Source organism: Macrobrachium rosenbergii, chromosome 3 (assembly GCF_040412425.1).
Source record: "Macrobrachium rosenbergii isolate ZJJX-2024 chromosome 3, ASM4041242v1, whole genome shotgun sequence".
Taxonomy (NCBI): domain Eukaryota; kingdom Metazoa; phylum Arthropoda; class Malacostraca; order Decapoda; family Palaemonidae; genus Macrobrachium; species Macrobrachium rosenbergii.
Window position 1 is genome coordinate 43,483,977 of NC_089743.1, and position 17,500 is coordinate 43,501,476.

General features: G+C 36.9%; 2 protein-coding genes across 2 annotated transcripts in view; one reads left to right on the forward strand and one right to left on the reverse strand.

Moving 5' to 3' along the window:
• Nucleotides 1-17,500, reverse strand: part of LOC136854726 (calcitonin gene-related peptide type 1 receptor-like) — a 1,171,018-nt gene that overhangs the window by 1,042,188 nt on the left and 111,330 nt on the right. The window lies entirely within an intron of this gene.
• LOC136851013 (mucin-22-like) lies at nt 6,370-7,074 on the forward strand. Its single transcript, XM_067124989.1, has one exon. It carries the CDS (start codon nt 6,370-6,372, stop codon nt 7,072-7,074), a length of 705 nt encoding a protein of 234 aa, XP_066981090.1.

Consider the following 17,500-nt stretch of genomic DNA (forward strand, 5'->3'; position numbering starts at 1 on the left):
TCAATCCTACTTGGCTTCATGTCAGTAATCATTGTCAGACGGATAAAGAATTACTGAGAAAAAAAATCACTATATCTAATTCCAAACAACAATAATTGCTCTTTAATACCTAACCAAACTACCATAAATTTCTATTTTGTGTTTACTTCCTAAGATGCAAACAAATTTTATTAAAGGCCAATCACACTTATTACGATGTGCGCAGAAAGCAAGGAATAAGGTGGGTGAATGTTTACAGAGCATTAGAACAAACTACAAGGTTTAAATCTCCTCCTTGAATTTCAGTTAGGCCAGCAATAATAATAAGAGAAGCAAAAAACTGTCTTACAAAGAAATGCAGTTATTGGAAGCCCGCTGCAATTTCCTCCAAAGACATTCAGTCAAAGCGCAGCCTGGAAACTAGAGACCAAACATAAAATGGATGTTATTGAAGGTACTAAATGTTTACAGCCTCGTGAAGAGACGATTGAAATTTTAGTGGAATGGCTTCTAAATTTTAGGGGCGCTGGTCCGTTAAAAATATGAAGGAAAAAATAAATAAATAAGTAGATGATGTTAGGTAAACTCTTTTCCATTTATTTCGTTTTGTTCCTCATTATTTCCTTCATTTTACCTGTCTCAGGGAAGCAGGGAGTAACAGAAGGAAGTGCAATCAACAGAATACCAGTTATGAGCACCAAATAAAATATTAAAAATGCGCTAAATTTCCTGCCCGTCAATTTTAAATATAAGAAAAAGTCAAATGAGGAGAAAAGGTTTCCCAACCTACACTCGATATTTTCATTGATTTACCAATGCCCAGCAGACTTGGGCACTTGAACTAAATGCTCTCGCAACGTGAGGCAATGACATTCTCGGAAAAGCTGGAATGTTTTCACGCAAATTTTATTTAGAGAAAGCAGTAAATCATTTCAGTTAACAAATCTGCGTCCTGACATTTTATATTTATGATCTGTATTTAGGGTTTGAGTATAACTTCGTGAAATTGCTTCATATGACAATAATAATTGTTATGACAATAATCAGCTTTAACATTATCAGCACTACTGTCGTTACTCTGCTGGTCAAATAGTAACGCTACAACTTATGTTTATTAAAGCTTAAAGAGTCTTGGAAACTTAGCATATTCTTAAATTTAAGTTTTGGATTACACACATATACACACAAACACACACACATATATATAAATATATATATATATATATATATATATATATGTGTGTGTGTGTGTGTACAGTAGATACGATAAGGTTAAAGCTTAAAGTATTCCTAGGCCACACAAGGCTCATAGGGCCGGCAATGAACCCATCCCTGGTTTCTTAGGCTGACAGCCAGTGGGGGAGAAGTCCCAATGCCTAAGAAACATGGCCAGTGTGTCGCTAGGCTCACTGTTTAACCCCCCAGCCCGATGGCTGGTACCTATTTTCTTACTAACCCTCCCGAGCTTTCAGACAGCTAGGTTGGCGGCTCCACCAGGTTTATGCAATGGAGCCATCCCCAAGCCATCTGTGAGTGGCAGGATTTGAACCCCAGGCCTCTCGACTGGTAGGCGAGAACCTTACTACTGAGCTACAACAATAATATATATATATATATATATATAAATAAATTTATTTCTGTTCCACACGTGATTGTGTGTTGATATTTCTATATATATATATATATATATATATATATATATATATATATATATATATATATGTATATATATATATATATATATATATATATATATATGTATATATATATATATATATATATATATATATATATATATATATATATATATATATATATATATATATATATCCGAACTTTAAGTGTTTCAATCCCTTTCACTAGGTTTTGCAAGTTCTCTTAACCATCACCAGTGAATGCTGAATCAGACACTTAAAGTTCGGATATATATATTATATACATATATATATATATATATATATATATATATATATATATATATATATATATATATATATATTTATATATATACTGTATACATATATATACAAACGCATACAGACATACACACACACACACACACACACACACATACATATATATATATATATATATATATATATATATATATATATATATATATATATATATATATATATATATATATATATATATAAATATATAAATATATATATATATATAGTACATATGATATACAAACATTGTTTTCTTTACAGTACATATGATCACAAACATTGTTTTCTTTTGAGGTATTCTAACTTGCTCGATAATATCAGGTAAGATTCAAGCCATTAAATTTGCAGTCATACAGAAAAAATTTCATGAAATTCTAAAGAAGCTAGCTAACTTGTTTCTTCAAGTCAGTATGATGTTACATTAAACCTTTCTCTTTTATATTCTAGTTTCAGAATCATGCCCTTTTTAATAACTTATAAGGAGCTTTCTCCATGAAGCCTGTACATTAAAACCTGTCTCAACCCATGGGAAACTTTCTGCTCTTTTGCATAAAGATTTGCTCAAAGAAAGTTATTTACTTTTTCTAATAAAATTCTGTCTTAGCATAAAATAATATATCTGTCACTCGTTCAGTTTGTTCCTCAATTACATTTCCAAGGATAAAATGTATGTTGAACCGAATACATTTAGTTATAAGAAGTATCTTATTCCCTATGTGATTATGATGAGAGAGAGAAGAGAGAGAGAGAGAGAGAGAGAGAGAGAGAGAGAGAGAGAGAGAGAGAGAGAGAGAGAGGGCAAATTTTAATTTGTGTCATGAAATAATTTCTATCATTCTATTAGCTTTTTGCTTTCCTTTTCGACAATTTGTTTTAAAAAATCTAAATAACATTTATGAATTTCCTGTAACCTTCTAAAGTAATCATTACGTTAAAACAGATAAGTAATACGTTTTAACTGCTATCAAACCTTGGTTGAATATATAAAAACAAATAGGCTTAAACCTTTTAACAATAGTCCATACTCTTCCCATACTCTCTTAATCTAAAATCCTAACTAAACTGAAGAGATAGGGCAAGAATTAGTCTACAGAAATTATATTTGTTCCTATTTTTCGGTTAAAACAGATCCTCTCTTAATTGCTTCTTCCGAATTCAATACAGACGGGAGATTTGCATGTAAACCGGACCGGACAAATTTGGACAGAACGCTTCTAGACTTTATTTTGTTATGGTAAACGGCAAGCTAGATGAATTATATAAATTCGATGTGGAAGTTGATTTGACTGTAATAAAAAAAATAATAAATAAAAAAAAAGCGTTGGCAACATCACCAGATTATCAAGTAATTGTTCCACGTCTCGATCACAATAAATGGATAAAATTTGACATAATCCTTTCATCCTGTTTCTCGTTAATCACTATGAAATTTACGAATAGAAACATCCTTACTGCACGGTACAACAGCGCATTTAAATTGGAAAAAATAATATGAAGAAATTGTTATTATTATTGTTATTCAGGTTATGAACCCTATTCAAATGGAACAAGCCCACAGAGGCCATTGACTTGAAATTCAAGCTTCCAAAGAACATGGTGTTCACTTGAAAGAAATAAAAGAAGGTAACAGGAAATACAGAAAGAAAAGATCACTTATTAGAACAGATAAAATAAATTAATAAATAAATGGATAGTGATTATAATTTCCGTGTTTTTATTTCGTAGAATTTTGTTTTGATTAGGCTGAAAATCACAATATTGACGGGACAGACTCCGTCGAAAATGTAGTTATAATTTGTTCTAGAAGAAGAGAGAAGCCTCACACTAAATAAAATAGAACATTTCTAAATCTAAGATTCTTTCTTTCATTCGACTCCATTAACAACATCGCATTACACTTTATTAGAACATGTTCAAACACAAACAACATTCCAATATAAAATAGTTATCGTGTTTAATGGACATAGGACTTAATAAAGACTCCAGCTGCAGTATATCTGAATCACTTAAGTCCATAAAAGCTCCTACGTATATATTGTATATTCATAAATACAAATATTCGTTTGTGGTGAAATTTCACTGCGACCATAAGGCAGATTCTTTTTTAATTAAGCAGATTCTAATCATCTATTTTATTCAGCTTTTGTCTAATGTTGGAGAAAATACAGTTATTTTGGCTTCTTTTTCAGAGGTTAGCCGCAATACAAAAAAAGAAAAAATATAATTCTTTTTCTCAAGAGTACATGAACATACCCATTTTTTTTACAAAAAAAAAAAAGGAAAATATGCCAATCCATTTTAATTAACATATGAAAACATTATTTTTACTTTTTAAATTGAAAATATATCAATCCATTTTTATGAACACAAATAATTTTTTTTTACTGAAAATATGCCAAATCTTTTTCACTGACATGTAAAACCTTATTCTTTTTAAGTTGAAAATATACCAGAAGCTCAATAGCCACTGAAAATAAAGCGTTATGCCCTTCTAAACCTTTGCGGAATAAACTTTTCCTTTTGGAACTGAAGGGGGAATTTCCGCTCTTTGTTTACCGTTGTCCTTGTCAAGAACAAAAACGTTTATGCAAATAGTCTCGCTTCCATGTTGACCGGTGAAATGCAATTTACTTTGGCCTTTTTTGTTAGGTGCTGGAGTTCTTGGACGATATATTCAAATTAGAATAGAAATAAGGATCTTTCCTAGATAGTGACCTCGAGGGTTTTCGGGGGTCGTTATCTAGGACTAATATTTCATTATGATATTTACAGTCTTTTGTTTATGTTTTTATGGTAATCCCCAACGGGCTTGCAATAACACGCCGCAAAGGTGGAGACATACCGGGTTAAAACCCTTGGGGGTCACTATCTAGGGAAGATCCAGAAATACTTTTTTATTTATTTTAAGTAACAATTATTTTTACCAGATGAAAGGCTGATGGATGGAGTAAGGTTATATCAGTAAGGCTATATAGCCTAACATGAGTCCGTCAGGAGAGTTACGCCTGATATCAGTCTGTCAGGAGATGTTACACTTGAAACCAGTCCATCAGGAGACGTTATGCCTGATATCAGTCTGTCAGGAGACATTACACTTGAAATCAGTCAGTCAGGAGAGTTACGCCTGATATCAGTCTGTCAGGAGACGTTAAACTTGAAATCAATCCAGGAGACGCTACACTTGAAATCAGTCCGTCAGGAGACGTTATGCCTGATGTCAGTCTGTCAGGAGACGTTACACTTGAAATCAGTCCATCAGGAGATTTACGCCTGATATCAGTCTGTCAGGAGACGTTACACTTGAAATCAGTCCGTCAGGAGAGTTACGCCTGATATCAGTCCGTCAGGAGGCGTTACACTTGAAATCAGTCCGTCAGGAGACGTTATGCCTGATATCAGTCTGTCAGGAGACGTTACACTTGAAATCAGTCCGTCAGGAAATGTTATGCCTGATATCAGTCTGTCAGGAGGCACTACGCTTGATATTAGTCTGTCAGGAGATGTTATGCCTGATATCAGTCTGTCAGGAGATGCTATGCCTGATATCAGTCTGTCAGAAGACATTACGCCTGATATTAGTCTGTCAGGAGATGCTATGAATGATATCAGTCCGTCGGGAGATGTTATGCCTGATATCAGTCCATCAGGAGATGTTGCGCCTGATATCAGTCCGTCAGGAGACGTTGTGCCTGATATCAGTCTGTCAGGAGATGTTATGCCTGATATAAGTCCATCAGGAATGTTACGCCTGATATCAGTCTGTCAGGAGACGCTATGCCTGATATCAGTCTGTCAGGAGACATTACGCCTGATATCAGTGTGTCAGGAGATGTTACGCCTGATATCAGTCCATCAGGAATGTTACGCCTGATATCAGTATGTCAGGAGACGCTATGCCTGATATCAGTCTGTCAGGAGACATTACGCCTGATATCAGTCTGTCGGGAGGTGCTACACCTGATATTAGTCTGTTAGGAGACGTTACACCTGATATAAGTCTGTCAGGAGACGTTACGCCTGATATCAGTCTGTCAGGAGACGTTACACCTGATATCAGCCTGTCAGGAGACGTTATGCCTGATATCAGCCTGTCAGGAGTCACTATGCCTGATATCAGTCTGTCAGGAGACGTTATGCCTGATATCAGCCTGTCAGGAGATGCTATCACTGATATCAGTCTGTTAGGAGATGTTACACCTGATATCAGTTTGTCATGAGATGATAAGCCTGATATCAGTTTTTCAGGAGATGCTATGCCTGGTATCAGTCTGTCAGGAGATGCTAAGCCTGATATCAGTCTGTCTGGAGGCATTACAACTGATATCAGTCTGTCAGGAGACATTACACCTGGCGCCTGATATCAGTCCGTCAGGAGACGTTACGCCTGATATCAGCCCATCAGGAGCTGTTACGCCTGATATAAGTCCGTCAGGAGATGCTACGCTTGATATCGGTCTGTCTGGAGACATTACAACTGATATCAGTCTGTCAGGAGACATTACACCTGGTGCCTGATATCAGTCCGCCAGGAGACGTTACGCATGATATCAGTCCGTCAGGAGCCGTTACGCCTGATATAAGTCCGTCAGGAGACGCTACGCCTGGTATCAGTCTGTCAGGAGACGTTACACTTGAAATCAGTCTGTCAGGAAATGTTATGCCTGATATCAGTCTGTCAGGAGGCACTATGCCTGATATCAGTCTGTCAGGAGATGTTATGCCTGATATCAGTCTGTCAGAAGACGCTGTGCCTGATATCAGTCTGTCAGAAGACATTATAGCTGATATCAGTCCGCCGGGAGACGTTACGCCTGATATCAGTCCATCAGGAGATGCTATGCCTGGTATCAGTCTGTTAGGAGATGTTACGCCTGATATCAGTCTGTCAGGAGACGTTACGCCTGATATCAGTCCGCCAGGAGACGTTACGCATGACATCAGTCTCCCAGAAGTTATGCCTGATATCATCTGTCAGGAGACGTTACGCCTTGATATCAGTCCGTCAGGAGACGATACGCCTGATATCAGTCTGTCAGGAGACATTACACCTGATATCCATCTGTTAGGAGATGTTACGACTGATATAAGTCTGTCAGGAGACGTTATGCCTGATATCAGTCTGTCAGGACATTACGCCTGATATATCTGTCAGGAGATGTTATGCCGGCCTTATACTAGCGCTTATGAAACGTTCAGGGAAATAGGAAGCTTAGTAAGGACCTCTGCATTCGACTTAACCAACCGAGACATACTTGACAGCTATAGTATAATGTAAATGATATAATAAATCTAGTAATTTATGTCTAAAGAATGACAAAACATTGTCACAACAAATGAAACAATCCTTACAAATAGTTACTGTCATAACTATTATCATATCCTTAAATGATTTGTCATGTTAATTTCCCGCTTTTTTTTTACCCAAGATTTTCCGGATTTAATGTCACATGATTCTTCTCCATCCTCAGTATAATCTACCTATGAAATATAATAGAATGTCTTCTTGCTCTCTCGTTCTCACCCCTCTCTATACACACGCACACAGACACAAACACACACACACACACATACACACACACACACACACACACACACACATATATATATATATATATATATATATATATATATATATATATATATATATATATATATATATATATATATATATATATATATATATATATATATATATATATATATATATATATATATATATATATATATATATATATATATATATATATATATATATATATATATATATATATATATATATATATATATATATATATATATATATATATATATATATATATATATATATATATGTGTGTGTATATATATGTGTGTGTGTGTGTGTGTGTACAGGTGTTTCAAATTAGAGGCCCCCCTCCACAGAACAAATGGAAAGTTATGACGTTTTCTGCTATAGCCTATCCCCAAGTACATTATTTTAAGTTTCTATTATGCTATTTTTCATTTTACATTTCTTGTATTTTCAGACTGAGTGACAGAGTTAGATACAGCCATGGCAAACGACTCTGAGGAAATCATATGGATTGACTGAATCCAGGCTATAACTTTCAGAGAGGCCAGGGATGCTGCCGCATCCTTCATTTCACGTTCCTGGATAGTTACTGTAAATACATTAAAAGAGATGAATCCTTTGTTAATAGAAACTGGAACAAAAATCCATATGACTGTCATCGCGAAAAGAGTGAGAATCTTGGAAGGCCTGAAGTCCTTTCTCAGGAGTCAAAAGACATCATAGCTGAGGCAGTGGGTAGACCAAGAAAGTCTTTACATAAATTGGCGCTTGAACTAGAAACAAAAAGGGGAAAGAAGAGAAGTTATAGTGCTGTATATCGTGAGTTGAAAAATTTGGTATTAAGCCATTTCATGTTATCAGCAAGCCCAACATCACTCAGTAACAGAGAGAAGACCGTGCATGGTTTTGTGGTTCATTTCTTAAACACTGGGATGAAGCTGACTTTCTCCATGTTGCTGCATCAGATGAATTCTTCATCTACACAGTCAGGAAGCCAAATCATAAAAATGACATCATTTGGGCTGCAAAGTTGGATGATATCAGCGATGATGTGCGCTATCGCCAAGTTGTGAAATATCCTGAATGTTTGGGAATTTTTCTCTGTTTCACAGCCAAATGGTTAATGTGGATCATCAAAGAAAAAGGACATTCATGGAATGGCGAATACTTCAGAATGGAACAGAAACTGTGCTTACTGGTGGAGTATTTCCTTTCCTCAAAGATCCTGAAAATGTGTTATCTGTTGAAAAAGTCACATTTTTGCATGATAAGGCACCTTGTTTCAAGGCTCTTCAGACACAGGAACTGCTTCGAAACAGTGGTATCGATTTCTTCTCATCAAGCTCCACTGACCTTAATGTGTGTGAAAACATTGGTAGTATCTTAAAGGATCGTGTTGAAGCGTGCACAGTGAACTATGATGGTATACCAAGCCTCGATGACCTGTGAAGAGAGATGGCCGAAGTGCTCAGGGAAATGGAGCTTGAGTCTCAGCTTTTTTGCGATTTGCTGAAATCATACCCCTCAAGAATGCAGGCTGTGGTACAGGCAGATGGAGGCCACACAAAATATTAAGTATTCAGAGAGAAACTTAAATAAATACCTGTTCTGAATTACTTTCGTTTTTGTCCATATCAATTTAAGTTTATGCTGTAGAGGGGGGTGTCTCTAATTTCGAAACACCCTGTATAATATATATTATATATACATATATATATATATATATATATATATATATATATATATATATATATATATATATTAACACAAAACACAAAACTTTCCCCTTGGCTTCCCAAAGTCATCGCTCTAAAAGTAATCTTCTCTCGGACCAAGCCCATCGAAGTTGATATAACGGTCACAGAGTTACAGCAAACAACCTTCTGTCCTGCAATAACAGCGAGAATCTCATAACTTTTCTCTTGAAATGGTACGAAGTTTGAGTGACTTGGACATATCTTATATATAAGGTCTGTGTCTGTTGTAGCAACGTCTGAGATCTTATGATCTTTTTCTGCATCTGTGAGATATATATATATATATATATATATATATATATATATATATATATATATATATATATATATATATATATATATATATACAGTATATATATATATATATATATATATATATATATATATATATATATATATATATATATATATATACATAAATATATACCCATATATGTAAATGTAAATATATATAATATAATAATGCATATATATATTATGTATATATGAAGTAAATATATATATATATATATATAATGCATATATATATATATATATATATATATATATATATATATATATATATATATATATATATATATATATATATATATATATATATATATATATATTTCAAAGTTTTCTAACGTTGCGAAAATGCAAATTTTCTTAAATGCTGAATGCTAGATTCACATGACATTCGTTTGGGAAAATGTTAGGAAAGCAAAGAGGAATATTAACTTGACAAATTATGCGCGTTTATACTGTATTATAAAGTACACATAATTCCTTAGGAATTTTTTCTATTGAAGCCGTAATATTAAGTCATCCTTCAGACATAAAAATGTAAAAGAAAACGTTCTTTTCATTATACTATTTCAAATGTACTGTAGCTGTCTAGTATGTCTTGGTGGGTTGAGTCCAGTGGTCCACATCAAGCCACCACTTCCACAAACACCTCATCATCGCTGGCATAAGGCCGGCTCAATCAACCGTACCAAACAGTCTCATATAAAAAAAACTTGAAGCAATTCAGATTTTTTCATAATATTGAAAGAATATCATTAATCATTTTTCTATTTTATTCCCCTTTTCAATTGAAAATATTTTTCCCCATTAACCATCCAGCATCAAACTCTGAATTCTGGATTACCTGGGTATCAATAATGTTTCTAGAATTTTTCGACTGCTGGTCTTTGATGACCTCGAATATTGGAATATTTTCGGCTTCGATGCGTTTGATGAATTGGTTTCCGGCTAAAGGGAAAAAATTAAATTGAACGAAAGAGCTGATGATGTGTGGAAATTTACACTGTAAACAGGATGTAAATTGCTCGCCAGTAATGAACATACCGGCTGTATGCAAGTATGAAAGGGTGCATTCAAAAATAAGGTTTCAACGTATGCCAAGAATATCAATATTAAATCATTTCAGAACCTTGACAAGCTTTCAGAAAGTATTTTGGTAAGACCACGAATCCTCAGCAATTATGATTATTTCGTAAACAAATAAACAAAGAGATAATTTAATTAATAATTCTCATCATGTATTAAGCTTGCATTATTTTCATTCAGAAGTATTACGAAGTTATTCTTCGGGAACAGGTATAGAACAGAGCCAGTTGCCATATTTGATTACAGCGGAAAATTAGGTCAGGAACACTGCTTATTTATGTAACCTCCCTAATGACTTTCTTGCGTGTTGTCGAATATCTTTTAGTTGGCTTTGTCATATTAATCATAGCTGTGATTGTGGCCACTTTCTCTCTCTCTCTCTCTCTCTCTCTCTCTCTCTCTCTCTCTCTCTCTCTCTCTCTCACACACACACAAACGCCCGTAAAGTACTAGAGCAATTCCTATGCTCTGATGTTAGCGTTTTAAATTCTTGAGCCTTGGTAGAAAAGTTTGATGTCATCAGAGGTGTTGAGGCAAGGTTCCTGATGGTACCATCTGTTCATGGCTCCTCTAATGCACTTGTCTACCTACTGATTTGTGTGTCCATTATAGATTTGGATCTGGGCAGCACGTTCTAGCTCTCCATGGATGTCAGTCCAGGAGGAGCAGTGTGAGAGAGCTCTTCCGACAAAGGCGCTGATGGCGGATTGCTTATATCTATCGGGGCACTAACTTTCTCCAATTAGACGCATGTCCAGGTTCATAGGTTTCGTGTACACCTTCATGATGAAGCGTTCCTCCCGTTGCTCGACAAGGCCATCAAGGAAGGGGAGGCGAGGATCGTGGCTGTATTTGGTTGTAAAGTTGAGACAGCTGTGGGTGAGGAAGGCACCCCTCAAGCTGCTCTGTTTCTTCACTTGTCTCAGCGCTGATGAAGGTCAACACTTACACCAGTTAACGTGTGGATTCCCAGAAGTGTGCCTGCTAAATAGTGGAGCGCCAACTCATCTAAGGGGAGGAAGTCTGGACCTATCCTTTGTAAACTCAGCCTTAAAGGAGTAAGCAACATGGAGGTTGCATGAAACCCTCACAAGTGACCATATAGCCACTGATATTGGCCTACAACTCAGAAAACTGCATCCCATACCGGGCCCCCCACTCCCAGAGAGATGGAACCCCAAGTTTGCCAGCTGGGCTGTTTTTGAAGCCACCATGACGAGATGGGCCATAGACTACCTGGAAAACCCATCAAACAACAAAGAGCTCTTCTACGAGGAGTTCATTGGCAAACAGAGATGCAGCAAATGCCCCCATGCCAAAGCTCAAATAAGCCAGGGCCAGCTACATGAATGCTTGGTACTATTGTAAAAGAGTCAGAGAACTCAAAACTAGAGTCAACAGAGTCAGAAAACTTTTTCAGCAAAATCAATCCAATGATATGCACTGCCTCCTCGGAGAGATAATAGCCCATGCCACATCAGAGACAAAGGAGATTAAACAGCAGGTATGGTATGAATGGTGTGTCAACATTAGCAGACAAATGCCAGTGACCCAAATCTGGAAATTCCTTGCAAAAATTTCCAGAAAGGGCAGAACAGTGCAAAGCATCCATCCCAACCCACAAAAAAAAACCGACTACATAGCCAGGAACTTTGCAGAGAACAAAATCACACAACCTTCCTCGAATAACACGGGGAAAATGCTGAGGCACATGGGCGACCCTGCCAAGCAGGTCTATCTCCTCCCGATAAACAGAACATATAAAGAACACACCAGGCCAAAGAAATGGGGCAACAGGCCACACAACCAATCCCAGAGCCCAAGGAACCAGGCTCTTACAGACTGATATCTCTTATCAGCTGCACAGAGAAGGTTGCTGAAAGAATATTCCTAAACAGACACACATGGAAGACAGGACCCTTACACCCTAGGCTGTATGCCTATAGGGAAGGGGTTGGCACCCATGAGTGCCTCACGGATATACTATGTGCCATAAATGACAATCACTCCATAGTGGTCTTTCTAGACCTAGAATAAGCATATGAGTTGGCAAATGCAGCAACCATCCTCTCCTCCCTGGTCTGGAAGAGGCTCAAAGGCAACCTACTTGCATGAACGAAAGGCTATATGCAAGGCAGAGAAGCCAGGGTAGTGTTCAAAGGCAGAACGTCAGAATACTACCCTCTTGAAAATGGCACTCCCCAGGGAGACATACTAGGTCCCTTCCTGTTCAATGTCCTAATGGAGAATCTAGCCTGCCTAGAATTACTGCAGGGAGTAGAGGTCTTTATATATGCTGAAGACGTTTGCATCATCAGCACAAGCCCTCGAAGACCATTTCATAAGATGCAAGAAGCCTTGCAACAAATACAGGATAAATGCACACATCTGGGACTCGAGATCAACATAACTAAGACAAAAGCCATGGCAATAAAGCATGGTCAAAATCCACCTAACTTTCTGCTGAGGGGAGACACCATAGACTGGGTGGATAGCTACACATACCTGGGAGTCTGTATTGCAAACACATTATCTCCAGAGAAAGAGATACAGCTCCTCCATGCTAAAACAAGAATCGGACTCAATGCTCTAAAGAGGATAACAACTCTGCAAGAAGGAGCCACATACCCTCTGCTCAGAAAGTTCTACATGCAAACCACCAGAGTACAAGTAAAGTATGCAGTACCAGTCCTGACAAGTCTCAGGAAGGATCAGCAGCAGAGGCTGGAGGTCATCCAGAACAATGCCATGAGATTAATGCTGGGGGCCCAATGTGGATGAGAATGTGTCTCCTGGGGGCATAGACACAGCTACAATCTCTCACCCACAGAATATGCCAAAGAAATGCTGCCATACTGTACAAAACTATCAGAAGTGACAGAGATGGACTGCTGAAGGATAAAATGCATGCATGCATAAACCTGCATGAGGAGCTAAATCCTCCTAAAACACATGCTGGCAGCATACTCCAGACCGAGACAACTAGGTATGCAGGACGCAGTGAAAGACATGACAAAGGATGTCCCACCTGAGGGATACCAAGAACCATCTCCCTGTGTCGAAGACCCATTCCGGTATAATTTTACAGTACTACCAGCAAGCAAAGCACTGTGCACAGCATCACAGATGAGGACTGCAGCAGAAGAACCAATCACAGCAGCTGAAAACACATATTATACGGATGGATCAGTTGATCCACAAGCAATAGCAATGGCAGCAGCAGTGGCCGCCCAAGACTTCAAAGGATGCTGGAGGCTGTGCAACAATGCTTCCATACTACAAGCCGAACAAAGGAAATTTTCAAAGCCTTAGAAGATTCCATCCGGAAAGAAGGGAACACAACAGTACACACCGACTCCAAAGGAGCAATCCTCGCACTCAAAGCAACAAAGCCCAAAGAAAATGTGACACTGATATCAGCAATCAAATCAGTGGCCAAGTCACATCAAGCTGCTGGCAGGAGGGTCGCCCTCAACAGGATACCTAGTCATGTGGGGATCCAGGGAAATGAAGATGTCGACACCCTAGCCAAAGTGCTCCATCAGTGATATAAAATCAACCATCAATCTAAAAAAAGAAATGGCAAAAGATATGCCAGACTTCAAGAAGAAAATGAAACTGCGACAGCACTATCTGCAAAACTCAAGAACAGCCAATTGGTTGGGAATGAAGACAGTGGAAGTCACAAATCTGTCCAAACCACCAGAAAACTCTGTCATCACATAGAGACACATGCACAGGCTAAGGCTAGGATACCTATGCAGCTGGCAACTGATTGGGAATGAAGACAGGCCATGCCAGGTCTTGGTAATCTCTGATGACCGGTAAAAAATACTCGTGGCAAACCAGCCCCTTTCTGCACACTACCTACTGGACTGTCCAGAGATGCAGGTTCTCAGGTCGAACCAGACCGAAAATGAGCAGATACCAGCACAGATCACCAGATATACATGGGAATCTCCTGATGTCCCGCCCGCCTCCCAGGTAAAAGAATACTCTCACAGGTAAAACCGTAAGTGGGACAGCAAAGGTTACCCATTTCTCAGGTGTTTTTGCGTTTTGGAGATATCCACCCACCTCTGCCATGTTGACTTTTCTTGAGTTTATTTATATATATATTGTTAAGTGGGTGTGTGTAGGTATTTATATATGTATGTATGCATGCACAGATATGTGTGGGGATATGCTTATATGGGTATATATACATTTTTGCTCTATATATATATTTTTAGGTCTTGGTAATCTCCTGATGTCCTCCCCACCTCCCAGGTAAAAGAATACTCGAACAGGTAAAACAGTAAGTGGGACGGCAAAGGCTACCCATTTCTGGGTTCGAGCTTTTGAGTTTATATATATATATATATATATTGTTAAGTAAGTGTGTGTAGGTCTTTATATATGTATGTATGCATACACATATGTGTGCATATGCTTATATGGGTATATATATACATTTTTACTCTATATATATATTTTTAGGTCTTAGTAATCTCCTGATGTCCCGCCCACCTCCCAGGTAAAAGAATACTCTCACAGATAAAACAGTAAGTGGGACAGCATAGGCTACCCATTTCTGCGTATGGGTTTTTTCTTTGTTTTATTTTTATATATTTTTACATATGTACAGTATATGCGGTGTGTATATATGTGCATATGGGTACATATATGCATGTGGGTGTATATGCACATATGGGTACATATATTTTTACTCTATATATGAATCATATGTGATATGTATATGCATATATATATATATATATATATATATATATATATATATATATATATATATATATATATATAAGTGTGTGTATCTTTATATATGTATGTATATATATATATATATATATATAAAGATATAAAACAGTAAAATATATATTTCTGCGTATGGGTTTTTTCTTTGTTTTATTTTTATATATTTTTACATATGTACAGTATATGCAGGTGTGTATATATGTGCATATGGGTGTGTGTGTATATGCACATATAATGGTACATATATTTTTACTCTATATATGTATATATATATATATATATATATATATATATATATATATATATATATATATATATATATATATATATATGTACATATGCACATGTATATATAAATTTTTTTTTTTTGCTACCTTTCCCTCAAACACAAGCTCTCTTCCTTTTCCTCCTCAGCCCTCTTCCACTAAGCTGGGACTCACTACTATAAAACTCTCTCGCCTACTGATGGGTACCGTAGGGTTCAAAGGGGTTGTAATTCTGCCTGTTACCCTCTTTAATTTTCACCAACTAACAGCCAAAATCACTGTTCTTTGTATTTTCACAGATCCATTCAGCTACAACCTGCTCCAGGAGCAAGAGCCGATGCCAGCGCAAGGCTGGCTTAATCTTAAACAACAACAACCTGTACCTCCAGACTCATCCCAATGTCCAGATGACCATCGAGCTGGTGGAAACATGTCGACAGAAAGAGTACTAGAAATACCAGACAGACGTCAGACAAAGAAAAAAGAAGAAATACCACCGAAAATTCCATCAAGAAAATCTACGGATTTACATACAAGGTTTCAGTAACCTGATGAAATGGTTTAAATAGAGAATTTCTGGTGTAAGAAATACGCTGTTTTATCCATCGAAATATGAACTTTGGCCAATTATTGACTAACACTGATGTGCAGGAAAAGCGAATTATTAGAAGAATTGAGAAAACTCAGTATAAAACCAATTCACAAAATGCAGCCATTTCAATCAACAAAACTTGCCTCAAAGAGGGGTCTTGTTCCTTCTAATAATAATTATAATAATAATAATAATACCAAAATTAGCTCCATCACGATGGGAAAACATGAGCATATCTTCCTAAGGGCATATCTTCCTGTCAGGACACGTATGCTTCCTGTTGGGTCATCCCAACCTGTAGATTTCGCTCAGCCTTTTCACACCAAATAGCAGGTGGAAGTTCATTTTAAAGCGAACAAAAATAAATAAAAAAAGTTTTTCCTGTTGCGTTGTGTAAAAGGAAAAAGGTTTTCATTTCTTTTTTTAAATGGTTGGGGAAGTGGAGGAGTGTTTTTTTTTCTCTCTTTTATTCTTGCGATGGGGAACAACTATCGCCCAATTTTACAGAGGATTTTGTCTCCATGCATTTGACACTTTATTTTCTTATTTAATTCTTGATTTCTTAAGAGATTATGGATACTACTCTCTCTCTCTCTCTCTCTCTCAAAGAATGAATCAAAACCATACAAGCAAGAACGCTTTGCATAAAACACCTAAATTATGCCGGCTCTCTCTCTCTCTCTCTCTCTCTCTCTCTCTCTCTCTCTCTCTCTCTCTCTCTCTCTCTCTCTCTCAAAGAATGAATCAAAATCATACAAGCAAGAACGCTTTGCATAAAACACCTAAATTATACGGGCTCTCTCTCTCTCTCTCTCTCTCTCTCTCTCAAAGAATCGGTCACAATCATGCAGAATAAATACTGTTTAAAACATCAACATAAACTAAATCTCTCTCTCTCTCTCTCTCTCTCTCTCTCTCTCTCTCTCTCTCTCTCTCTCTTTCATACAGAAAAAATATTCCTTAAAACTTCGGCATAAATTATACTAAATCTCTCTCTCTCTCTCTCTCTCTCTGAGTCCCTCCATGCAAAAATTATTGTCCCAACATCTAGAAAATTATTGTTTACAACGTCTACATAAATCTCTCTCTCTCTCTCTCTCTCTCTCTCTCTCTCTCTCTCTCTCTCTCTCTCTCTCCTGATGTGTGCGCCAGTTGAAAATCAATCCATTACTTATAACGGAAATCGATTAAACATTTTTTAGACGTCTCCGAAGGTTTTTTTTTTTTTTGAGGTTTGATGATGAATATGCATCGTACGCTTCTGTTTCAAA